This window comes from Zingiber officinale, chromosome 8B (genome assembly GCF_018446385.1).
Source record: "Zingiber officinale cultivar Zhangliang chromosome 8B, Zo_v1.1, whole genome shotgun sequence".
Taxonomy (NCBI): Eukaryota; Viridiplantae; Streptophyta; class Magnoliopsida; order Zingiberales; family Zingiberaceae; genus Zingiber; species Zingiber officinale.
In genome coordinates this window covers 35,795,261-35,821,791 of record NC_056001.1, presented here as the reverse complement: position 1 = coordinate 35,821,791, position 26,531 = coordinate 35,795,261, and the positions used below count along the sequence as shown (strand labels likewise).

General features: G+C 34.7%; 1 protein-coding gene across 4 annotated transcripts; it reads left to right on the top strand.

Moving 5' to 3' along the window:
• The first annotated feature begins 1,172 nt into the window (after positions 1–1,172).
• On the top strand, positions 1,173–24,471 carry LOC122015365 (chromatin structure-remodeling complex protein SYD-like). Of its 4 annotated transcripts, none has more exons than XM_042572223.1 (33): positions 1,174–1,341; positions 1,920–2,026; positions 2,107–2,168; positions 3,591–5,031; positions 7,060–7,277; positions 7,391–7,455; positions 7,559–7,738; positions 7,901–8,619; positions 10,020–10,117; positions 10,274–10,459; positions 10,695–10,875; positions 10,961–11,149; positions 11,219–11,262; positions 11,442–11,498; positions 11,631–11,727; positions 11,841–12,013; positions 12,087–12,300; positions 12,529–12,654; positions 12,744–12,833; positions 16,983–17,099; positions 17,183–17,263; positions 17,335–17,442; positions 17,886–18,055; positions 18,162–18,240; positions 18,323–18,397; positions 18,610–18,707; positions 18,796–18,903; positions 19,037–19,094; positions 19,191–19,403; positions 19,493–21,919; positions 22,043–22,350; positions 22,432–23,807; positions 23,886–24,471. In XM_042572223.1, exons 2-33 carry the CDS (start codon positions 1,922–1,924, stop codon positions 24,110–24,112), a joined length of 9,690 nt encoding a protein of 3,229 aa, XP_042428157.1. In that variant the 5' UTR covers positions 1,174–1,341; positions 1,920–1,921; the 3' UTR covers positions 24,113–24,471. The 4 variants fall into 4 exon arrangements, with proteins under 4 accessions (XP_042428154.1, XP_042428157.1, XP_042428156.1 ...); XM_042572222.1 differs by having other exon boundaries at positions 22,043–23,807; positions 23,886–24,126; positions 24,205–24,471; XM_042572221.1 differs by having other exon boundaries at positions 22,043–23,807.
• Positions 24,472–26,531: the final 2,060 nt, after the last annotated feature.

The following is a 26,531-nucleotide window of genomic DNA, read 5'->3' as shown; positions in this document are numbered from 1 at the left end:
TTTTCATCGTTAATTGACAATGAATTTTGTGACGGAAGTTTTTTTGTTATTAATTTGCGACAAATTTTTTTACTAGTGTAGTTGCTGATTTATGACGATTTCTACTTCTAACCAACAATTTTGTCATAGATTGGAGATGAAAGTATTTCGTCGCAAAATTTTATCATTTAATTATTTTTTTATAGTGTTTTGAAAATGATTGATTTAATCCTATAAAAATTTTCAATCAATTATCGGATAAATCCTAATAAAAAGATAGATCTACTGCACTACGTCCTGAGGCAAAAGAACTCGGATAAATCCTAAAAGCACATATGTTCAAGGGACGGGCCAAATTTTTTTTAAGGTTTCTTGCCGAATGATCAAGTTGATATGAATTTTTAATGAATCAAATTTATTATTCTTTAAATTTAACCATCAAACTTATATTAACAGGTCTGAATCATTAACCTTTCTTAATTCTTACGGTGAAGCGCTACCTTTCTTAATGACAACACGGCAAGTCACTTAGTTTTTCACATTGAAGTGTTCCTTTTATTATATTTATGATTCATCATCTTTAAAATAAAAAGATTAAAATCTTATTTTCAATTTCGGATATGTTTCTCACCTTTGAATTATTGTTTATCTAAATTGATTTTTAATACATTTAAATTTATTTATACTGAAATAAATATTGATTTTTTTATATTTTAATTTACAGAATAAAGAAAAAATTTATAACACTGAGTTAAGTGGTCAACCATAAAGTATAGCATACTTAGTTAAGTGGTCAACGCTAAAATAAATCATACCTTTTTATCACTTTTCCAATTCATGTCTTTATCTATAAGAAATGTGTTTGCCTTTTTAATATCATAAATCAGAAATGATATTAGCAGCAAAAAAAAAAAATCATCATAATTAGTAAAAACACTTTCGCCTTAAAATTGGTTATAAATTAGATCGAACCGGATTAATCGGTTCAATTAGATAATCAGATTAAAAAAATAATGATTATTCTTTTATTTTTATTTTTTTTAAAAAAATTCACTTATGGTTTTAGATAAATATAAAAAAATATACTTTATGTGCTTAGTACCTGCGACCGTGCGCGAGGGATCGCAGGGATTTTATGCCCAGGTCATCGAGCGCATAGAGTTTTGTATGGGACGCATTTCGCCCGATAACTCCAAGAGTACTTCCCCCCTTCTCTCTCATAGTCCTCGCACCTAAAAACCTAGCGCAAGGGGCATGGTGAGGCGGTGGAACGCGGTGGGGAGGCTCCGCCGACTAGCCCGAGGTGCCGATCTCTGATCCTACGCAACGATCCGGCTGCTTCGGCTCGCTGTCGGTCACAAGGCAAGTTTTCCGTCTATCGTTCTGCCTCCCTCCTTCCTTCTCGTCGACTGAGCCCCTGATCAAAATTTGTGCCAACCGGAGGTAGTCATCTGTGTTAAATTTTCCTTACTCTTTTTAGTCTTAGGAACAAGCTGATCTGGTCGTTTTCGGGCGTTGTGTATAGTTCAAAAATATGATTTCTCTGATCAGAATGGGCGGATCACCAGTTCGAAAGCTTTTCAAGTGAATATTACCTTATTAGATATTGATAGTTAGTAAATTTAGATTTTATCAAATATATTGAACCCTACTATTTTATTGTGGTTGCATATTTAAGTTGGCGTTTGGTACCTTGCTCCTTTGCGTCTAAATTGGTGATGCGCGTTGATTGCACTGATAGTTGTTATTCTTCTGTTATTTATAGAAATGTTCCAAACTTCTACGAGTATGAAAAATCAAGTTTGAGATACATGATGAACAGTTTAAGAAGGAATGAGTTACTGATACCAATCTATAGGATCAGTGCCACTTTATCTGAACAAAATACTGTTACTTTCGGTGATGATAAAAGAGATTGACTTAAATTCCTTTTTACACAGATATGGCAGCTTCTCAACATGTTGAAGTAGAGGCTGCCAAACTTTTGCATAAACTTATCCAAGAATCGAAGGATGAGCCTGCTAAATTAGCTTCAAAGCTTTATGTGGTATTGATCAATCTTCGTAGTGTGGTAGAAAACTTTTCTCAAAACCTAATTTCACGTTTTGTTTTCTTTAATTTTGTCAGATATGTCAACATATGAAAGTAAGTGGAAAGGAGCATTCATTGCCATATCAAGTCATTTCTAGGTGAGTTCAATTTTCTTCCTTTTTGTTAATTCATTATTTGGCAAACAAGCTTTCTTGTTTTGGTATTTATTGTAAATATTGTTTTGCACAAAACATGAACTTCAATGTTATCCATCCAAAGATGTAGATTGATAATGTTCCCAGACTCTGAGGGCTAAATCGATGGTTAACATTAAAGGTAATAAGGATCTCTAATAAAAATATAAGAAACAAGCTCAATATCTTTGCATTTGTTATCTTTTCACTACTAAATTCTATAGTGCTACCAGAGTGTTACTACAGATGACAACCTTATAATTTGATTAATGGATAAGCTAGACAAGATAATTGACAACTCACACTAGATTGAACATTGATCGATTACAAAGGACAGCCCATTATTTAAGCTGTCTAATGCATATGTATTGTATTAACATTTCAGACTTCATATTTAAATTGAATATGCCCTAGTACAAGAATGAAAAATTTGCAAGTGCAGTAATATAAATATCAAAAAAATAAGACGTAATGATAAGTATCACACATTTAATATTTTAATTATTAACTTTGTGTTGGATAGTGGGTCGGAGGTAAAATATATTGGGTAGTGGGGAAAAAGTAAAGAGAGTTCAGTGGGATGAACATAAAAATCCCATAACATTTAGATATCTCAGATCAATTATTGAATCCATAAGATATATTTGAATGTTTAAAATGTGTACAGGAGCTTCTAGAATCTTGGGTGTATGTCATGTAATAATGAAAAATTTATAACACCATGTGATAACCAATCAAACGAGAGTATCAAAGATGCAAAACATACAAACATTAATATAATAAAATTGAGAATGTTAGCTTGAACACTAGTGATTAGGAGAGAGAATAAAAATATTATTAGTTGTAGCTTCGATAGATGATAAATTGATTGAAGTAAGTTAGATGATGCGGACTTGTACGTTGGTAACATGTGGAATCTATAGGTGGAAAAATTGACTTCACAATAGTTGAACATGTAGCATCCAAGGGAAACTAAAGAAAATTTTATCTAGAACACAATGATTGTGCAATTGCCAACAATATGACCATATATTGAGTTTAATGACAAGATAGGGTCCATGTAGCCAATGACAAATAATTAGGATGGACAGGCCACAATTGCTTGTTAGGGTTCTCTAGTCATGCTTAGTTCTTTTTAATTCATTGCAATTTGCAAACTAATTATGCTTTAATTGGTGTATCTATCTGCACAATATGAATTTCCACTAAATAGTGGGGAAAACCTTATCTGAATTAAATAGTTAGCTTTGCTTTATTATTATTATTATTATTATTATTTATTATTATTTTTTTGGGAATGCAAAGTTTCCATATTGTACTTAATATATCAGAAGTACGTTTCCATGTCATACCAGGAAGTACACTTAAAGGTGGTTTTTTCTTCAGGGCCCTTGAAACTGTTATAAATCAGCATGGGCTTGACATTGAGGTCTTGAAATCATCCCGCCTTCCATTTACTGCTGTCCCTCAAACAGGAAGTTCTGGCCAGGCAAAGTTAAGGGAAAAGGAAGCAGTTAACAATTTGTTGCATGCAGGTGGAAGTGATGTTCCTCAAAAAGGTTTGGGTGCTGCAACTTGGCAAGTTGCATCCACTAATTTAGCTAATGAAGCCTTTGCTGGTCCGTCCAATCGCTATGATATGATGAAAAATACATCAGGCGCAATAGATGTATCAAATAAATTGGGAATGAGTAAGATGGACATGGTTGGACTTGAAGCTCAGCAAAGTTTATCTCAGAAAATTAGTAAGTCATCTGACCAAGGAAGTCCAGCCAGCATGCCAACGGAGGACACAAGGTCAGCAAACTCTTCGGAAAGGCATGATAGCACTAGATTTGAGAATCAATCAAACAAGAAAGTAGTAAAGAAGACTGCCCCTAAGCGTAAAAGAGGAAACTCAAAAACGGCAGAAGATTCTTTGCCTGACAGCCCTCAGTTATCTGAAACCTCTGTCATGGGCCACAGTTCTAGGAAAGGCAAACAGAATGATAAAGGTGGAAGGCAAGATGAATCAAAATCAGGTGCTCTCGAACAATCAAATAATCTTCATCAAAACACCCACTTATTTAATGTTTCTGGAGCTCCATTTCGAAGCAAACAAGAAGGTTGTGAGGTTATGACTGAGAGGACAATGGATAACACAAAAATACCAAATACATTTTCTCTAAATTCAATTTCTAAGCTTCCTGAAGAACGGGAGGTATTGTCTGCTGAGCGATTTTTTGCTCTGCAAAAGGGAGGGTTGATGGCATCGAGAATGAACTCTTTTAGCTCAAATTATCTCTGGAACCAGAACAAATTTGCCATGCCATCAGATAATTCTCAGGGTTCTACTTCTTCTCTTAAAGAACCTTCTCCTGGAATTCATGGTGAATCTTTGTATGCTAATAATCAAACAAATGCTAACACAAATACTGAAACAAGTGCTGATGTGCCCACCAGTCGCTTGCATGGTATTCCTACATGTTCTTCTGGTGGTTTTAATTCCTTTATAGCGGCAAATGTTGCCCTTTCAGCCCCTGCACAATATAATAACTCTCAATTGGAGAGCCATGATTCAGCTTCCAAGTTACATTTTCAAAGAAACTTTGAAGCTTCCTCTAGTTCTCATCTGTTGAACAGGGGCAAAGAGTTCCTTCCCGTCAGCACTACCAAAGAAATTCCTCTCTCCAGTAAACCTGTTCTAGACTCACATACCTGGAATTCCTCTGCCGCGAGAGAGGATGCATCAAGATTTTCTGTAAAAGCTTTTGAAGGGCAGGTTGGTTTATCTTCACATGGGACAAAAGTAACAGAAGGAGATTCGTTCCATGTAGAAGCAAGTCAGGTATGTGAATCAATCTATTTTTAAGTATTGACTAGAGATTCATCAGCAAATATTTAGTTTAAATATTGCTTTTCTCTATTAGTTTGTCATTAATTATTAAACAAGTGTTCCCTAATTATTGTTATTTTTTTTCTTCTAATTTCCAGCATTTTCTAATTTTTAATATTAATTTTGCAAATAATTTAGTTTTTGTTGTTATTTATAGTTGTTTAATTTTATTAACATTCCTAGTATTAATAATAATAGTTTTTGTAACAAATAAATAGCTAGAGTAAGCATGTCATATTAAGAAGAGTAATCTGTTATTAAAAGATGTTGCTAACCAATTAAATTAGAGTTTTGATATCAATCATGAAACAATTGATTTAATTTATTGTGGTTTATAATGGTTCAATATTATTAATATCCGTATAGCTAAATCAATCACCTAATGTATAATATTTTTAATCTTTACCATATCATTTTATAGTCTATATTATAATAAATTAACTATTCACTCTCGCAAGTGTAGTGTAGTGGTAAAACACTTAGAGGAACGATAAGAGGAAAAGGAGGAATCCCAAATGGGATGAATATCTTGGAGGTCAAATTCTGAGTTTGCATAAGCTGTGCTTTGGATTTACTTGGTAGGCGAAGCAGGGAGAAGACCATTTGATATATATATATCAATGACTTCATTAAACATTGACGTAATTAACATTATGAATCAAAATATATTAATTTAAACTAGCATATCCTTAATTAAATTGCTACCACACAACCTTACCTAGTTATCATAGTTTATTTATTTATTTTAGTTGGCACCAGGGATAGCTTATGCCGACTAATCTTGGCTTGATCGACCTGTTTCCACGGAGACTTTTCATCGGCCACTAAGTTAAATCGGGAAGCGCTCGCAGTGGGTTGTGGCCCATCAGCCCAACATTCTTAGGTTAATCGTCCATTAAGGGAAATTCATCCGTTAATTCGCCAAAACTGAGATTCGATCCTTAGATGTTTGGGAAACTAAGGAGGCTTCCTGCCATTGCACCGTTGCCTCGGGAGCTACCTAGTTATCATAATTATATGTATTGCCCATTGATATAATAAAATTAATAAATATTCCATATTAGTTACCTTCCTTTTACTCACGCTCCTCCATCCCTAGACACACTCACACAACTCCATCCTGAGACTCTCTTCTCCTTGATAACTAAAAATATTGGCCAGAGGATGCTCCTCCATCCCTAGACTCTCCTTCACACTCACACTGCTCCATCCTGAGACTCCCTTCTCCTTGATAACTAAGAATATTGGCCAGAGGATGGATGATCCTCATCCAATGTGTCTGTCCTCTTCCTCCTCCCAAATCAACCTTCGATGTCCTTGAAGGCTTCAGCAATCTGGTTTCTCTGATTTCTTCCCCCCTCTGCAGGTTGTAGGATCACAATGATCTGCTCATGTAATTGATCTCGTCAGCGGTAGAAGCAGAGGCTAGATTCTCCGTAAATCAGGTTTTCCTCGTCTTCTGGCAGGATTCCTTAGTTGAATCCTTAGGGTCTGCATGAAATCAACTGATTTTGAACAAAATTTCTGATCCCTTCCTTCTTCAATATGATACTATCAATCTTTCGCCAGAGCTTAACTATCTCTGTTATTTTCGCCCCAATCTGGATGACCCTTCAAGACCTAGCTGAAAAATCTGCAGCCAATCCCAGTACAACTATGCTTATCAGGACCGGTTTAATTCTCCAATCATAACTTGAATTTTAATTTGAAGTCTCAACTTCAACATAGTATGTAAATTATTGGTTATCCTGTATGCTTAGCATTATGTTTTTTCTTGGATAAAGTGTTTTGCTAGGAGCAAGGATACTAACTTCAGATTTGCGACATTGGCATATAATTTGCTAATATCATAAAGTAAGCTCATATCACAAAATTACAAATGATTCCACTGGCAGTCAAGCAATACCTAGAACGAGCTTGTTTTTTATGATTAAATGTGTCCTTTTATTTTGTCTCTCAATACCAAGAGAATAACTGCAGGGAGGTGGAGCAAAAATGGACATGATGCGTCAAGTGAGCCAAGATCTCTTTTCTAGATCAAAATCAGACAGTAGATCAAGTGGTATACCAATTAGCATGGAAACAGGTGCTCCAACAAGTTCCTCAGTTATAAAACTTGGCACAAGTCCTTCTCATCCTTTTAGGGAACAACAACTGAAACAACTTAGGGCTCAATGCCTTGTATTTCTTGCGTTCAGGTATGAATAACAAACAATTCTTTATTTTATTTTTATGCATCCAAGTAAATGCCTTAATGATAGCAGAACCTAGATTATTATTTATGTTGACTTTTCCTGTCTATTGAATCCAGAAATAATTTAGTGCCTAGGAAATTGCACCTTGAAATAGCACTTGGAGCTAGTTTGGCAAAAGAAGGTAGCCTCACTTTTTGTGCATTTTTTGCAATTTTATTCAGAAATAGTTTCTACTTGTGTTGCTTCTTAATCTGAGAATGCTGTACCATTGTTGGTTAACACAGACGAAACACAACCTCGCTTGAATGATAGCAGAGGAACTGAAAGGGAACCGAGTAATAGTCAGGAGAATTCGTTTGTTGGTCCAAGCAATATGGCTAGAGGACCTCCAGCTTCCTCATCTAGTGGCAGTATAGTCGAGCCAGAATTGTCCTCAAAGGACATAGCTAATGCAAAGAAAAAAGGTAGGAAATGCCACGTTTGTTTAAAAAAATAGCACTAAGAAGAAGAAACTATATGTTTTCTTCCTCAGACAAATATTAATTTATAGACTTTTATCCATGACTGCAGAATCATTTCTTTCTCTTCTTGCTGCAGCAGTCTGATTTTTTTCACATCCTTTGCAGGTATTTTCAGCAATCAGTTCGAGAGTGAGGTTCCATCTAATTCTAACCACCAATCTGTTTGGCCAAATCAAGTCTCACCTTCTGTAGGATTTGGTAAATCTAAGAGTTTTGATATGCCATTTGCTCCAAGAGCCAAAATTAAGGACACTGCTAGTAACGAAACTCCAGCTGCTGCTATGCTGCATCGGGAAGCTTATCTGAATCAGTCTCATAACTTCAGTCAAAATAACAATGCAGGCTCTTTACATTTGCCAGATCCTAACTTGTCTGGAGTCAATGTCCATCCTGATAAGCATCAGTCCCTTTTACCTGTAAAAGAGCAGAATCCGCATGCTGTAGGAAACAGATGTGAAAGTGTTGAAAATGCATTTCATCCATTAAAGGATGTCAACTCCTTAAATCGATTCATTCCTGAGAAAATGTCTTCCTATCCAGATGCCTTGACTTCAAATGGTGTAGCTATGTCTGCCATTCACAAACAACATCCTGATGCATACATGACAGGGATCATGAATGAGGTGGTCTTGGAGAAATCTTTTGATCAAGACATTGGAAATCAATCAAATTTGAATGAGATGCTTGCATCTCATCCAAAGTACACAACTTCTGAGAAGTGTATTATGGATTATCAAAAGAGGAAACTAGTTGAAGAACAAAAATGGGCTTCAAAGCTTAAAAAGTCTGAGGAAAAAATAGCTGCATGCTATGAGAAATTGAAGGTACCAGATATCTGTCCCTTGATTATTTTTTTTCCTTTTGTCAGACTTATAACCTCTCTGAATGATCATATACTATGTTGGCAAGAAAAGAAAGTACACTTGAATATTTTAGATCTCCTCTCTTCTGGTTAATGTGTGAGAACTATGTGTCTAAGTAGGTTTGCATCATATGGGATATTAATGATTTGGTGCTTTATGTTTTCTTTTGTTTTGTTTTTCTCATATAAAAAAATAATTACTAAAAACAGAAGACCTTTTTATGTCATCCTTTACAATTTTCATTCTGATATATGGGTTTTAAGTATTTGACATGGAAACTCCTTGTTAATTAAGAGAAAATGTTTATCAACAATGCGGGAAAAATTATCTCTTGGGCTAACTTTGTTCCTCTCTCTCTCTAAAGAAAGGATACATCATTTATTGTGGTAATTATTTAATGGCTAGTAGAATCATATAGAGTTTCCATTGATCGCAGCTACATCTGAAAGGGCCAACACTGTTTATTCTATTGTTAAACAGGTGATACACCATTCTGCTTAATTCATTGCTATACTCGTGTTTTAAGCCTATACTAATCTCACTATCCATTAATCTTTGTTAATATTTTTCCTTGTTCCTTTTAGTTGTTAAACTTAAAAAGTAATGCCTTTGCTAAAATATAGATTATCCTTATGATATAATTTAAGAAAAGTAGCATGCTCAAGTATGAATAATTAAATTGAGTCTGTTGTTGGATGATGAAAATTGATATATATGACCATTACTTTATTTAGAGTGATGTATATAGTAAATATATGAATGCCCAGTTTCCTGTGTACTGTTGATAGGATATGTGCATTGGTGTGTCTTGAGTTGATAGAAGACAGAACCTCAAAGGAATAACAGAGAAAAAAAAGATTCACTGAATTCACTATTTACTTTACCAAGAGGAATCATCAATTCAACAATCTTTCAAGAAATAAAGCCACTCCTATATAGCTTTAGTCAAGTGCGGTGTAAACTTTCCTATTGAGTGATTTGCATCCACTTTAAACTTTCCACCAAAAGAGAATTTCGAACTCTTCCATTATCTCATTCCTCTAACTGCAACTATGGTATGCTTTAAATAACTAAAATAATGATGATTTGTTGCATAATTTTTAACTTCTAGTGTCATATGCTTCTGTATGTGTTCGGATATGATTCTCCACTGTTTTTTTTTAGTTTTTAATCCTTCACTAAACCTGAGGTGTTTGGAAGGACAATTCTATTCTAATTGTCAATACTAGCAAAACTGAATGACCTTTCTTTTTTTTTTAAAAAAAAACTGAATGACCTTTCATAACTATTACATGCTGAGTTACAGTTCGGGGTGTTAATTTTCAACAAGGTATCTATTTTTATTTTCTTTGTTGACTCAGGAAAAGGTGAGTTCATCTGAAGATATTTCTTCTAAGACAAAGAGTGTTATAGAACTGAAAAAACTCCAACTTCTTCCGCTACAGCGCCGGTTAAGAAGGTTTGATGGTTTTTCGTTTTCCTTTTCCTTCTGGGATACTCATGCTAACATAGGCTAGTCTTACCAGCATTGAATTCCTTGTTTAATTATATTTGTGAACACATTTCTTTTCATCATTTGTTCTAATTGGTGGTACTTTTTTTCACTGGGTCTCAGTGACTTTCTTAATGATTTTTTCAAGCCTGTAACACCTGAGATGGATCGACTAAAGTCATTCAAGAAACACAGACATGGACGACGAATTAAGCAGCTTGAAAAGTTTGAACAGAAAATGAAGGAAGAAAGGCAAAAGCGAATTCGTGAAAGACAAAAAGAATTCTTTGGTGAAATAGAAAATCACAAGTATGTTTCATTTATCCATCCCATTTATATATCTTTCTGAAATTTGTGTGTTTGGGTTCATCTTTTTGCTACAGTAGCATTGTTCATTTTATTGTAATAGGTGTTTCATGCTGTTTTTGTTTTGACTCAAGCAATTGGGATGCACTGTTTGTTGTTGTTGTCATGTGGAATGTATATCAGTTATGTAGTGGCAGTATGCTGAATTACTTTGTTTTTCTAAATCCGAATTTTTCAGAGAGAAACTTGAGGAGTCATTCAAGATTAAGAGAGAGCGTTGGAAGGGTTTTAATAAATACGTGAAGGAATTTCATAAAAGAAAAGAGAGGGCATACCGGGAGAAGATTGACAGGATCCAACGTGAGAAGATTAATCTATTGAAGAATAATGATGTAGAGGGATATCTGAGAATGGTTCAGGTGTTCATCAATATTCTGTATTCATCTATTTTATTTTATTTGCTAGCTTCTTTTCTTTTATTGATGAACTATGTTTTCAATCTAGGATACAAAATCAGATCGTGTTAAGCAGCTTCTTAAGGAGACTGAAAAGTATCTTCAGAAGCTGGGTTCAAAGATAAATGATGCCAAGTCTGTGGCAAAGCAATTTGAAATGGATGAAAGTCGAGACCAAACTATGGTTGAAAACAATGAGACTGCTAATGAGAACGATGATGAGAGTGACCAGGCTCAAGTATGCTAGAATGTGTTTTTTTAAGCATTCTTTACTTATCCTCTCTGGCTTACTCTTTCTGTGGTGCAGCATTATTTGGAGAGCAATGAAAAATATTACAAATTGGCTCATAGGTGTGAATGCTATTTGATTCAAATTCCTAATTTTGTTTTCTGATGCTTTAAAATTCAGGCAGTATGTCTTTTGATGAAAGATGCTTTGAGATCTTTTTTTTTTTTTTTTTTGTAAACTGGGCAAAAATAGAGTTGTTAGATTATACTGATCTTTTGCTTTGAAATTTTATCTGATCCAGTGTAAAAGAGAGTATAAGTGAGCAACCAATATCTCTTCATGGAGGAAAATTGCGGGAGTAAGTATGCTCAATGTTCTGTCTTCCTTTCAATCACAAATCATTGCCCTTTATTCTTGATCCTTCAAGTAAACTTACCTATGTTATTAACTTTCAACCATACTTGCAAATTTGTACTGGTAAATGTTTCAGGTATCAGATGAATGGTTTACGTTGGTTGGTTTCTTTGTATAACAATCACTTAAACGGGATTCTTGCAGATGAAATGGGTCTTGGTAAAACTGTTCAAGTAGGTCTACTTTTTTTTGCTTATGATTTTCGCTGAATTTTTATGAACTTCGATTTTTACTTATGTAAATTATTGTCTCATTGTCATTGTGTTGACAATCTTCTACTTTCTAGGTAATTTCTCTAATTTGTTACTTGATGGAAACAAAGAACGACAAAGGTCCTTTTCTTGTGGTTGTGCCATCATCTGTTCTACCAGGTTGGGTGACTGAAATGAGTTTCTGGGCACCTGGCATAAACAAAATATCATATTGTGGTCCTCCTGAAGAAAGGCGTAGACTATTTAAGTAATAGAACATAATTCCAAAGAATCTACTTTCCATTATTTTTCAACCAGCGACAATATTTTCCATTTTGCAGGGAATTGATTATTCATCAGAAGTTTAACGTTTTGCTGACAACATATGAGTACTTGATGAACAAACATGATAGACCAAAGTTAAGTAAAATTCATTGGCACTACATAATTATTGATGAAGGTCATCGCATAAAGAATGCCTCCTGTAAACTCAATGGAGACTTGAGGAATTATCAGAGTTCTCATCGGTTGTTATTGACTGGAACCCCACTACAGGTTACCCTTTCTGTCATTATTATGATTTATTTTTTGCCTCTAGGCCATTAACACATTGCTATATGAAAATTCGGATTCATGTGCCAAATTTAGGATATCTTCTGAATATGACTTTCACAATAATAGTTTTATAAATTATAAGATTAGCTGGTTCATTCTCTTGTAGTGTAGTAGCATTTGTTTTCTAGTGGTATTAGCTACATGATATTTTACTTGTCATTTTTACAGAACAATCTTGAAGAGCTGTGGGCCCTTCTTAATTTCTTGTTGCCTAATATTTTTAACTCATCAGAGGATTTTTCTCAATGGTTCAACAAACCATTTGAAACCAATGGAGATAATAATCCTGATGAAGTAAGTATTATTTTTTGGTTGTTCTGGGACTCTTTAATTAATGTAAATGGCATCACCAATGCCACATTGAGACTTCAATATGTTTTTAGGCATTACTCTCTGAAGAGGAAAATCTTTTAATTATAAACCGTCTTCACCAAGTTCTTCGACCTTTTGTTCTTCGAAGACTTAAACATAAGGTTGGTGATTAGCTTCTCAATCCTACTGAAACTCTGAAATTGTTAAATTTTGATTGTCCTGTGTTTCTATTGTGGTGTAATTCAATGATTACTTATTTGAAGAGCTTGTCCGAAGGTAAACTGGTTACAGTTTAGATGGATTATTGTGCAATATGCCTTAACTATGACTTGATAAATGATAAAACATGTTATGATGAGTGTTTTTTTTAAAGAAAAACTTCTATTGATAATAATTAAATTTGAGTGGTAGTGTTGTTCGCCTCTGTTTCTATGCTCTACTGATATTTAAGCAAGACATTTGAGACTCCTGACTGCAAGAAACCTTAGAATTGAGCTATTAACTAGTGGACAACTTAGACCTAGGTTCTTAAAGATAAAGGCATCAGAACATGAACTGAAATTTCAGCGGTCAAAATTGCTGATTTATCTATACTACTACAACGACAACCAAGCCTTATCCCACTAGGTGAGGTCGGCTATATTGATCCTTTTACGTCATTGAGCTCTATCTCCTACGATATTATCATCTATATTTAAATAAATTTTATTTTATTTTATTGTTGCTAACTAAGTCTTTTTTTGGTCTTCCTCATTTGATATACAAGTTTATCATAGTTTCACATTGCCTAATAGGAGCATTTATTGGTCGTCTAACTTTTTCTCAATAGATGTCACTCCGACTTTCTCTCTAATACTCTCATTTCTTTTTATGTCCATTCTTATATATTCACACATCTATCTTAACATCCTCATCTTGGCAACTCTCATTTTTTGCACATGTGCTCGAGTCATAGTCCAAACATTCAGCTACATATAACATAGCAGGTCTAACTGTGGTTTTATAGAATTTTCCTTTAACTTTTAGAGGTACTTTATGATCACATAAACAACCTGACGCTCTTCTCCATTTCAATTATTCTGCTTATATTCTATGTAAGACATCTCTCTCAATCCCTCCATTATTTTATAAAATGATCCTAAATATCTAAAGCTTTCGGTTCGAGGTAACTCGTCATCTCCTATCTTAACAATTATCTCATTATGTCTTATATTGCTAAACTTAAATTTCCTAGATTCTGCTTTTATTCTACTAAGCCTAAAACCTTTCCCTTCTAGTGTTTCCCGCTAAGATTCTAGTTTAGCATTTACTCCTTCACATGTTTCATCTACCAAAACAATATTATTTATAAACACGCTATTGTACTTTGAATGGCATGGTTTATAATTAGTGTAAAAAGATAGAGACTTAGAACTGATCCTTGATGTAACTTTATCTTTATTGGAAATGCTTCAGTTACTCCACCTGAAGTCTTTACTCTAGTCGTTACATTCTTGTACATATCTTTAATTAGTTCAATATAAGTTATGCTAATACCTCTCTTTTCTGAAATTTTCCATATAATTTATTTGAGACTTTATCATAAGGTTTTTCTAAGTCAATGAATATCACGTGTAGATCTTATTTTTCTCCTGATATATTTCAATTAATTGTCTAAGAAGATGTATAACTTCTATTGTTTACCTTCCAGGCATGAACTCAAATTGATTTTCAGTTATCGCAGTCTCCTTCCTTAATCTTTTTTTCTATTATTTTTTTTTCAGAGTTTCATAGTATGATTCATTAGTTTAACGCCCTTGTTTTTATATAAGGGAACTAGAGTACTTATTCTCCTTTTGATTATGTATTTTTTTTCATTTTCAATATCATGTTATATAATTTATAAGTCATTCAATACCTTATTTCCCTAGGAACTTCCATACCTCTATTGAAATATCATCTGGTCCAATGACTTTTCCATTGTGTATCCCATTTAAAGCTTGTTCCACTTCTGAAGTTTGAATTCTACGATAAAAATTTAAATTTTTATGTTCATTTGACCTACTTAATTACTTAAGTTAAGTTGGCTACCTAAATCTTCATTAAAAAATTGATGAAAATACTTTTTCCACCGCTCTTTTATTTATTCATCGTTTACTGGTACCCTATTTCATTCATCTTTAATGTATTTTATTTGGATAAGATCTCGTCTTCTTTTCTATCATTTTAGCTATTTTATAAATGTCTCTTTTCCTTTCTTTTATATTCAATTTTTAATATAATCGTTCAAAAGTTTAATTCTTTACTTCATTCACTACTCTCTTAGTTTCTTTCTTTGCTATTGTATATTTTTTTTAAGTTTTCAATATAGAATTCCTTATAAGTTATTCGTTTTTCCTTCACTTTCTTTTGTATTTTCTCATTCCACCACTAAGATTCTTTAGTGGTGCATGTTTCTTTGACTCACCGTGTATATTCTTAGCTATTATTTTCAATTTTGATACCATCTTATCCCATGTCGTATCAAAATCATCGTAGATTTCACCTAATGCTTGTACTCCTATCTTCTGTTTAAGTATATTTTGCATCCTGTCCTTTGACTTCATATATTTTCTTTCTATTGATACTATGTTGGATAGTTAAGCTTTCTTTAGGGATGATCTTGCAATTTTTACAAATCTTTCTATCTATTTTTTTTGTAACCATAAGAAAATCAATTTGTGATTTATTATTTCTACTTTTGAACGTTACTAAGCGTTCTTCTCTTTTCTTAAAAAAGGTATTAGCTAATATAAAGTCATATGCTATCGCAAAATCTAATATAGTTTTCTTTTCCTCATTTCTTGTTCCAAATCCATAGCCCCATGGATCCTCTCATATTCCTCATTTTTCACTTCGACATACCCATTTAGATCACCTCCTATTAAAATCATTTCATTTGACGGAATGTTTTGTAATATTTCATCTAAGTCGTCCTAAAACCTTGATTTAGTAGCTTCATCTAATCCTACTTGCGGTGCATATACGCTAATTATGTTCATAGTTTCTTTTGTTATTATTATCTTAAGGGTTATAATTCTATCCCTTTTCTAACTACTACAACTTCATCCTTTAACGAACTATTTACAACAATACTCACTCCATTTCTTGCTTTACTCTTTCCTGTGTACTTTAACTTAAAACCCAAGTTCTCTATTGGTTTTGCCTTCTTGCCTATCCATTTTGTCTCTTGTACCCAAAATACTAATTTTTCTCTAAATCATCGTATCTACTACCTTTATTGATTTAGCAGTGAGGGTTCTTATGTTCCATGTTCCAAATCTTATATTATTAGTTTTCCTATCATATTTATTCTTATCCAAGGTATGATGTGAGAATTCTTACCTATTTAATACTACACTCAAGTTCTTATGGAGATGTATCGGTCTTTACCGATACGTTACAGTTGGATCCTGTAACGCGAACTCTTGCATATTTAGCACAACATCCGAGTTTTGGAGATGTAGCAGTCCTTGTCAAGATGTTACAATCGGATCTTGCAACGCGTTTCTTCTAGGAAACAACTTAGCATTAGCCTAATAGTTTAATAAATCCATTCATTGAATATTTGTCCTAGTTTTAATGCTGGTTGGCAACCTAACGTAACTCTCCTTTATCCAGGCTTGGGACCGGCCATAACTAGTTTGTCACGGACGGAGTTATATATGATTTTTAAATAATATTTTCTTGATGGTGGTAAGTTATGGATGGAAGGCTGTTAAAATTCCCCCTCTCATTTTATCACGCTACTTGATTTATTTCCCTATTTGTTATTTCCTTTTAGTCCTAGTCCATGCAAAAGAACTGGAGATGCATTAGTTTTGCGGAACAAAAAATGAACTTGAAATAGTCTATTATCTAAAAAATATGTGATAAAATTGGAAGTTAAGTTTCTTGTAAATTTCTTTGAATTATATTGTTGTTTATAGTTTTTTGCTCTTCACTGTCGAAAATGCAGTCTGTCAAGACTAAAAGTTTGTTATGCTTATAGTTCAAACATGTTTATATTTTTGTTTATGTGCTGCTTAAGTCAGGCTGGAAATTTTTTTGGTTTGTTTTCTTTTATGTAACAAAAAGAGTATGGTAGACATTCTTGTGTCATCTCTTTTTTACTTATCTATAATTTTATACTTGGATCTTGAAAATCGTGTATGTGTTTGTCTGTATAATGTATATTCAAATGTATGTTGAAATTGGAGTTTTTGTCTTGTTGTATGCACGCTTTACTTATAAGCTATGCATCTTTTATTTTCAAATACCAAATAATTTGTCTTTGATTTTCTGATTGGTAGGTTGAGAATCAATTGCCTGAGAAAATTGAAAGACTTGTAAGATGTGAGGCTTCTGCTTATCAGAAACTCTTAATGAAAAGAGTCGAGGAGAATCTTGGTTCATTAGGAAGTGTTAAGGTGCCAACTTTATCATTTCACCTCTTTCATTTACAATATTGCTCTTTAAATAGCTCTTGAGTTACATTTCCTTTTTTGACCAGGCACGCTCAATACACAATACTGTGATGGAAATGCGTAATATATGCAATCACCCATATCTTAGTCAACTTCATGTTGAAGAGGCATGTTTAGTTATATATGTCATTTCACTTGAAAACTTTGCCCCTATTTCATGATTGAATTGTTGATGCAGGTTGACAGTTTTCTGCCTAAACATTTTCTGCCTCCTATTATTAGACTTTGTGGAAAACTTGAGATGTTGGACAGATTGCTTCCCAAGCTCAAAGCAACTGGTCATCGAGTATGTAAACTTTACAGTTTTTTTATCAACATCTTTTTTTTCTTCTTCTGGTCAGTGTGTTTAGCTATATCTTTATGGTCATTTTATTGTTCAAAACTTATATTTTATAATCCTAGAGATCCATATTTCAATGTTGGTGTTTGTAACCTGGTTTCTCTTATGTTCAATCACTTTCATCATCTTCTATGGGTTGTATGTATTTTTGTGTGCCTGTGTATGCATGTCTATATATATATATATATATATATATCATGAACAATAACTGTTGCATCTTTTTTGTACGTGTAACTCATGATCTTAGACTATACTTGCATGGGAAGAAAGCTTTGTGATGTTTGGCCTAATTTTGCTACACTTCATTTTTTTAGTTGGAGAATTTGTTTTTTGTTTCATCCAAAATCAATGCCTGTTATATTAGACGTTTCCTCACTGAATGGTGTCAGGTTCTTTTTTTCTCAACAATGACGAGGTTGCTGGATGTCATGGAGGATTATCTCTGTTGGAAACGATATAGGTACCTTCGTTTGGATGGACACACCTCTGGGCTTGACCGTGGAGCTTTAGTTGACGAATTCAACCGTTCTGACTCACAAGCATTCATATTTCTCCTAAGGTTTTATATTTTTTCACATCAAATGGAAAACTAAGTATTTTCCATCTTCAGTATACTCTTGGTGATTCGTTGTCTGATATTGCTGTATCACTGATGCTTTTTTTAGCATTCGAGCTGGAGGGGTTGGTGTAAATCTTCAAGCTGCAGATACTGTCATCCTATTTGACACTGACTGGAATCCACAGGCAATATTCACTTCTTGGGATCCTATATTTATAACTATTGTTAGTTTAAGATTGTCATCTAACATTTTCCCTGAGGATGAAGGTTGATTTGCAAGCTCAAGCAAGGGCCCACCGGATTGGACAAAAGAGGGATGTACTTGTTCTACGGTTGGAGACAGTATGTTGTATATTCATTAGTAAAGCTTACATAAAGGATGTTGATATCATACTTGTCACTTTATAAAATTTTTTTTAGCAATTGTCTTTTTTTCCCTTGATTTTTCTGTCGATGGATATCCCAAAATGCATTCTTTGATCTTATTTTTGTAACAATTGTCTTTTCCATTTTATGTATAATTTTTGTTCTTGTTCTGGGCTCGATGTGTGCAGGTACATACTGTCGAAGAACAAGTAAGGGCTGCTGCAGAACACAAACTCGGTGTTGCTAATCAGAGCATCACTGCAGGATTCTTTGACAATAACACAAGGTACTTTGGTATTCTCCTATGCACCAAATTGTAAACTCCAGCCAACTATGATCTTTTAATGAATTTGTTTTTGTTCTACTTCATACAGTGCTGAGGACAGAAGGGAATATTTGGAAAATCTTCTTCGGGAATCTAAGAAGGAAGCAGCTGCGCCTGTTTTGGACGATGATTCTCTCAATGATATCCTTGCCCGAAGGTATTTTCTGTTTTTTATATATTATTTTTGTTTTTATGGTGGATAGTATTAGCTGTCTTATCACAGTGCATCTTATGGTGAATAATGCACTCTTCCTTTTTGATGCTAAAAATAGTGCTCTTACTCTTTGCAGTGAAGCTGAGATTGATATATTTGAATCTATCGACAAGCAAAGGCGTGATGAAGAAATGGTGTTTCTCCTCACATTTATTTCAGTTATTTTGTTAATGATTGATTCATGAAGTTCATATCATTATAACACTTAATTTTACCCGAGTATCTTTCAGATAGCATGGCAAAGATTGGCTCAAGGTTATCCAGATGGGTCAGATTCTGTTGTTATGCCTTCTCGTCTTGTGACAGATGAGGATTTGAAATCCTTCTATAAAGCAATGTCGATATATGAATCACAACCTTCTACCGCTGGCATTAAAAGAAAAGGTGAACATGTTGGCGGCCTTGATACACAGCACTATGGAAGGGGCAAACGAGCTCGCGAGGTTGAGTCATCTACCTAACTCTAACAAGTGAACATCATGTCTGTAGTGTATGTACATATTAGTACATCACTTTAAATTTTCTTTTGCAGGTACGATCCTATGGAGATCAGTGGACCGAAGAAGAGTTTGAGAAACTTTGTCAAGCTGATTCTCCTGAAACATTACCAATCAAGGTACTGAGAGAACCATGTCCCTCCAAGGATTCAGATGAACTTCTAAACAAGGAGACACATCTACCATTACCATTACAAACTGAATTACCAACTATATCTAAAGAGCTGGTACAGCCAGTCAAAGAGCAGCCAGTCAAAGAGCCTTCTCAGTCAGTCAAAGAGTCTACGCCAGTTAAGCGGGGTAGGGGTAGGCCAAAGAGAACAGCAGCAGGGGAAGTGTTGGTGCAGGATGTGAAGTCCCAAAGTGAAATGGTTTCTGCAACCCCTACAGTTTCGGGACTGGTTCCTACTACTGATAGTGTGGGTGTGGGAACTCCTGCTTTACTACCTTCATCCAGTCCGGTCACATTGGCTCAAACCAAGGCTCACAAAAGTCAAACTGGAGCACTTCGTGGACGGGGCAGAAAACCTAAATGTCCACCAGCTTCTACTGAACTTCCAACTCAGACTGTAGTAGTATCAGATGCACCTAAGGTTCCTGCAATACCGCAAGAGAAGATAAGTGTTGACAAATGCACAGTGATTCCAAATCTTTCTGCTGTTGATAATGATCTTAGTCCTTCTACACAATTATGTAGGGTTGACTTAGAATCAGTTAAGACTTCAAATTTGTCTCAAGAATCTGATAAGGGAATTTCATCTGCTGAAATGAGTGAATCTGGGGCGGTTCCTGATGCAGCAATGATTAAAGCAGTGCCTCGCAAGGCAAAATTACCTGCCACTATTGATAACATGAGCTCTACCGAGGCTAAATCAAGTGAAAAACAGAAAGTACATGAGAATTTAGGTGATTTATCTAGTGTTAGCACTCAGAAAACAGTATCTGGTGGTGTTGGATTAACAGAGCAGCAGAACTTTACAGATAGCAATATCTCCACTTTAAGCAGTGGGAAGGTAATGCCAGAACAAACAGGTGATTCATTGATGAACTCTAAAGTTGCTGTATCTATCCATGGTTCCCAAAATACTAGATCTATGATTCAGAAAAGTGTTGAAGCAGTTACCCAAGTGGATGGCCCTGCTGGGTCTATTGAAGCCATCAAATATCAGGAAATGATTAATCCATCTAAAGCAACAGAAGCAGTAATGGATAATTCGAAAGTTTCACCCTCTGTAGTTGCAGTTCCCTTGGTTCAAGTGCAATATCTTCCAACAAAAGACTATGGTGTTGTGCCTCCTGCAGTTCAAAAAGGGCTGGATAAATCTTCAGTGACTAGGAAAAAAGCAGCTGCTCGAAGTGGTTCTGCAACAGCAGCTTGTGAGCGACGTGCTCGTCTTGCCGGATTAAAGCAGGCAGAAGGAGCTAAACGAGCAGATAACAAAGGAAAAGCTCCACATGCAGTTATTAATAAAGAGAAACAGGATAGTGAAAGTGCTGGAGGTCCTGTATCACTTGGGGCACTTTCTGCATCAGGTGACAAAGTAAATGAGAATTGGACTGCTTTGCCACAATCTTCAGAAATACGGGTGTGTTCTGAAAAGGCAGAGAAAGAAGATGAGACTCAATCTGCTTCAGCACAATCTTCAGGGCCGGGGATAGGTTGTGAAATGTCAGATTTTGGCAAATGCAACATGGAATTTATTCCTCCTTCCACAAATGTAAGTTCTTCTGATCACAGTTCCAAGAATTCATGGGTAGAATCAGATAAATCCATTGGTAGCACTCAAGCGGTTATCTGTTCAATGAAAGGCTCATCTTCAAGCTTGAACTTATCAGATGTTGCTGTTTCTTCATCAAGCAATAAGGATGCAATGCTTGTTTTGAATGATGCTTCTCTATCTCCTATCGTGGGGCCCTCTAGTGAAGCTATGAGTGTGATGCAAATTCCAGAAATTGTGGAGACAACTATACATATCGAACATTGCAACAATGAAAGATCTGCAAAGACTAGTTTACCAGAGTCACTAGGACATCAGGGCTCTACTGCCTTTTTTTCAAAAATAGATTCTTCTGTGATTATCTGTCATCATGAAAAGCTTGATGCTGTACCAGAAGAGTCTCCGTTGAAGAAAGAACTTGAGGATAATATCTCTGAACCATGCAAAGAAGTTAGATTGGAGGAGCTACCTGAGTCAAAAACTAGGGGAGCTAACTTGGTTGAACTTGATCAACCTGTTGGTGCTATTGAAATGTCCACTGTCGAGGCTAGAGAGGCCGAAGTAAATTTTTTGGGTGCATCATCCATTGACAATTGCAATGTTCAGTTAAAAGAGAAAGGAACGGACATTGAAGTTGATACAAATGTTGATCACCTATCCTCTAATGTTGAGCTTTTTGAGGAGCAGGCTATGGACCATCATGAGCACCACGATCATTGTGAAGGCAAAACCAAGGAGAAAGAAGTAAGTATTCTGGATGCTTCGTCTCATGATAATTGCAATGCTCTGTTAAAAGAGAAAAAGATGGTCATTGAAGTTGGTGCAAATGTTGATCATCTTCCTTATAATGTTGAACTTTTGGAGCAGGCTATGGACCACCATGTGAACCAAGATGGCGCCGAAGGCAAAATCAAAGAGAAAGAAGTCGTGAAAATCTGTGAAGGTACATTCATTTCTGCTCAGGTTGTCGATATCTCCACACAAGCTAGTATAAAGAACCACGAGGAAAACTATTCTGATTGCTGCATGGAGACAAATATTTGTTCTAAAATTGTTCTCCCTGATAAATTGCATTGTAACATAACTGGAAAAGCAGCAAAAGGTCCATCCCACTCAGAGACTGCTGCTATGGTCATAGATGAAATGCCTTCATGTTCAGCTGATGTCAATGATAAGTTAGTAACTTTCGAAAATCCTCAAAATTCATCTGTTGCTTTGCTAGAAAAAAATGATGACCCTATTGTTGGCTGTTGTAGCATGGATATGGTGCCTCACAATTTTACTTTGAAGAAAAATATTCATGATGTGCCATTTGACAATCCTGGCGGTGAAGATCTTACTGAAGCAATATGCCAAGAGGATCAAATTTCTGGTGTTGACAGTAGCAGCAGGCACACTCATAGCCAAGTGAATGAAAATCCTGATGGCACCATGGGTGATAGTATCGAATTGGATGGTATTTCTAATCAAAAGAATGGCGATTGGAAACCTCATGGCACCATTGAAAATTCTTTAGCTTCTGACTTGGATATTAAGTATGATGAGCAGCAAACACAATTAGTTACTTCTAATAGTCCTTCACAATCTGAATATGTTGTTCAGCAAGATGAGGATACTGCTGTCGAATCAGAAACCCGATCAGATAGGATGGATAATGAAGCAAAACTTCCTGAATCCAGTGAAAATGTTACCAGCACAAGGAATGATGAGCCTCTTCTTCGGACACATGATGGTGAACTAAATGCAGATTCACTTGATAATGTGCAAACTTCCAAATCATATGGCAACTCTGAAGTGACAAACCCAAACCGTAACATGAATGATGCTTGTGTTGGCATTGAACGAAAAGTACCTGCTATTATGCAATCTTCTCGACTACATGATATTGAAAATACAGAAACAGATTCTAAAATGATGGATGATGTTACAGAAACACTTGATTCCAATAAAAATGCTACTGACATGGGCAATGATGCGTCTCTCGCTGACTCTTCTGTTGGTATGGATCAAAAAGCTCCTGAACTATATGGTAGCACTGAAGAGACAGAAACTGATCCTAAAGTGATTGAACCATATGGTAATACTGAAGAAACAGAAATTGATTCTAAAGTGATAAATGGCAATATGAAAGATTCTGATTTCTTTCACGATAGTATTGGTATGTGCCACAATGAGTCTAGCACTGATGAGCATGTTCGTGCTGAAATGAAAACAGACTTGTGTATTAGTGTGGAGGATACTGAACAAGTAGAACCAGTGATAGTTGCTGAAGATGCTCATCAACCAGCAATAGTTGGTGAAGATGTTCATCCTGTAGATGATATACCGATCAACTCAGAGCAACAATCTGTAACATGTTATAGCGAATGTAATGAAGCAGGCGATGCTCATCCTGGTTGTACGGTGGTTGCATCAGAGTTTTTCACTGGTAATCTAGTGGGCAAAAATGGAAGGCAAATTGCCAAAGCTACAGATATACCAGCTATGGAGTTGATTTCTGGTGTCAAACTACAAGGCGATACCAGTTACATAGAAAATGTTCAACTTACATATGACAGTGCTCACAACTTGGATTCACTTTGCACTAATGAATTAACTGAAGCAAAAACAGCTTCAACTGAAACCGGTGTCGGTGAGATTGGCCTCTAAATGTCTACCATAAATTGACAAACCTGTACTGGGACTAACTTTTTTCCTTTTGTTCTAACAGATGGAGCAGCTAATGTTGAACATGAAGCAACTGAAGCTAGTAAAGTTATGGTTGAAAGTGTCACTGTGGAACTCGGGGTCCCGCATTCCTTGGTTGAAATTGAAAATCAAAGTACCAAAGAAACGGAAGAGCTCAGTGTGGATTCTACTTTACCCAGTGAGATTACCGGAGAGCCTACAGTTAAGGTAGATCAACCAACATCATCATCATCCCCGAGCAAAGAATAGGATTATGGTAAAAGGTATGCAATGTAACTTATTTTTGGCGTAAGTTGTAGTCATAGCAAATATCATGCTTTATGATTATTTTGTTTGGCAAGGCCTGCTATTTCGTCCGCACCGTCGGATTTGTTCAGGAGCCATTTCGCCACGATCATTGTTATACATGTATGCCTCTGTGTAAATGTATTAATATGGATAGTGTCTGCCACTTAATGGTCAGACAGCCGGGTCCAAGCTGACTATTGATACGGATGCCTGGAACCTTGTTGACAAACGGGGCATGTGGGGACATGCGCTGATTAAGCGACAATGTTGACTGTACGTACTGAGTTGTTGCTCTATTTGACCCATGCTTTGAAAATTAACATTGGGAGGTTTTACAGACTCGAAATTTCGCCTATAGTTAATTGGCAACATTATGATGGAACAAGAAGTGACGTCTAACTATCGGACACGTGTTTGCTTACTGGGTCATGATTGGACAAAAGATTGCTTGTAAACAGGTCAATTTTTTTAACCCAATGTACTTATTCGGCCGGCATCAGGGCGGACGGTCAAATACTACCTTAATCTGTGCTCGCTTTTGAGTACTGGGCCGAAATAAGCGGTCTCTGTTGGCTGCGTAATATGGCTGCAGTTATGAAGTTATTCGATTCGTAATCGGAGCAAAAAAGTGATATTATTCGTTCCAAGTGTACAGTGGTATCGGTCCCACGGTGAATGTCGGTCCCACGGTAAATTTTACTTTAGCGTAGTGGCTGTTTTGGTCTGGGCCATCGACCCCAACATTACTTATAAAATTTTAATTTAATTTTTTATATAAAATATTAAATTAATAAGAATATATATGATACTTGGTCTTAGTTAAAAACTATGAAAGATATAATTTCTAATAGATCCAAGGTATCGATAGTAGTTTTAGCTATGAAAGATATAATTTTTAATAGATCCAAGTATTGATATATCTTTCTACAAATAATTTAAATTCAATTTTTTTTGATATGTATCTTCAATTTTTGGAAACTTATGAAAATTTTCCGTCAAGCTCTCATTAATAAACCTACAAAATTCCTTAAATTGGATCGGACTAAATCAAGAGAATTATGATGTACATATTTTATATAAAAACAATTAAAGAAAATTATTAATAAGTCTTAAATTTAGAAAAAAATATTAACATAATTTAATTTTAAATTTTACTAAAATTAATTATTAAAGGTCTAAATTGAATAAATGAATATTAAAAAAATTATATTTTCGAACTCCCTGTTTGGTTAATTCGATTTGACAAATATTTTCCTCAGCCCTAGTGATTTTTAATGGTTTCCAAACTTTCAAGAGGGGGCATTTACATTAAACCACTACGCTTAATCTTTCTACAAACTAGTCATCACGTACACTAATCTTTCTACAAACTAGTCATCACGTACACTAATCTTTCTACAAACTAGTCATCATGCAGACTTAACTAATCTTTCTACAAACTAGTCATCCTGCACACTTATTACATGTATAATATAATATCATATCGACGGGATAAAGGTGCAACAAAGGGCGACACTTGAGAATTTCATAGTTATTTGTAATGGATTTTTTTTTTATAAAAAATTAATTTAATTATTTATATTATATATTAAGATGATAAAAAATGATATTATATTTTATCTTAACTAAAAGGACGAGAAATATATACTTTCTAATGTCACCGATCAAAGTATTTATAGAAATTTCTTTATTCGTGATGTTGTCAATGCTAAGATGTGAAACTAAAGAAAATTATAAGATGCATATATTTTTTAATGAATTGATTGTTTATGCGAAGAAAATTTCATTGATTCTTTATTGTGAATTGTACAATTTTAATTGATTTTTTTTATTATTTTTTTTACTACTAATATTAATTGAGATCATTTGCTATAAATTGTATGTATAATTACCCCTATCAGTAAGAGGCCTTATTAATGTAATTTAATTTTTAGGATTTATTAAAATTAGTTGTTAAAATGTCTAGATTCTTAATTAAATAAGTAAGATAAGAGAAATAAATAAAGAAAATAAAATTTTAAAAATTTTTACTTATCAAACATAACAAATATTAGTTAGATATGGAGTAATAGTCTAGGATATTATCTTTTAAATTCAACTACACGAACCAAACTATCACTATATTAAAGGTGAGATTTACAAGTTTATCAAGAGCGACATCAATTTTTTTTCTCATCGTCCCAAACAGTCGTTGCTGGATAAACTATTGACAACAAAAATTTATCATAGTTTGCAATGATAAAATTCTAACATCAAGAGTTTCCTTTTTGTTTGAGAAAGCACAACCCACAAAATTAGACCAATTAAGAGAGAATCTAATGTGATTTGAGTTATACTCAATATGGTCATGACTGTGCTAAACATGCTTCCATAGATTGAT

Excerpts from the sequence above, each read along its gene's own strand:
- LOC122015365 (XM_042572220.1), top strand. The coding sequence starts at position 1,922 with ATGGCAGCTTCTCAACATGTTGAAGTAGAGGCTGCCAAACTTTTGCAT. Across the intron at positions 12,014-12,086 it reads GAAAGGCGTAGACTATTTAA|GGAATTGATTATTCATCAGA; the intron begins GTAATAGAACAT and ends TCCATTTTGCAG. Across the intron at positions 18,056-18,161 it reads GCATTCATATTTCTCCTAAG|CATTCGAGCTGGAGGGGTTG; the intron begins GTTTTATATTTT and ends TGCTTTTTTTAG.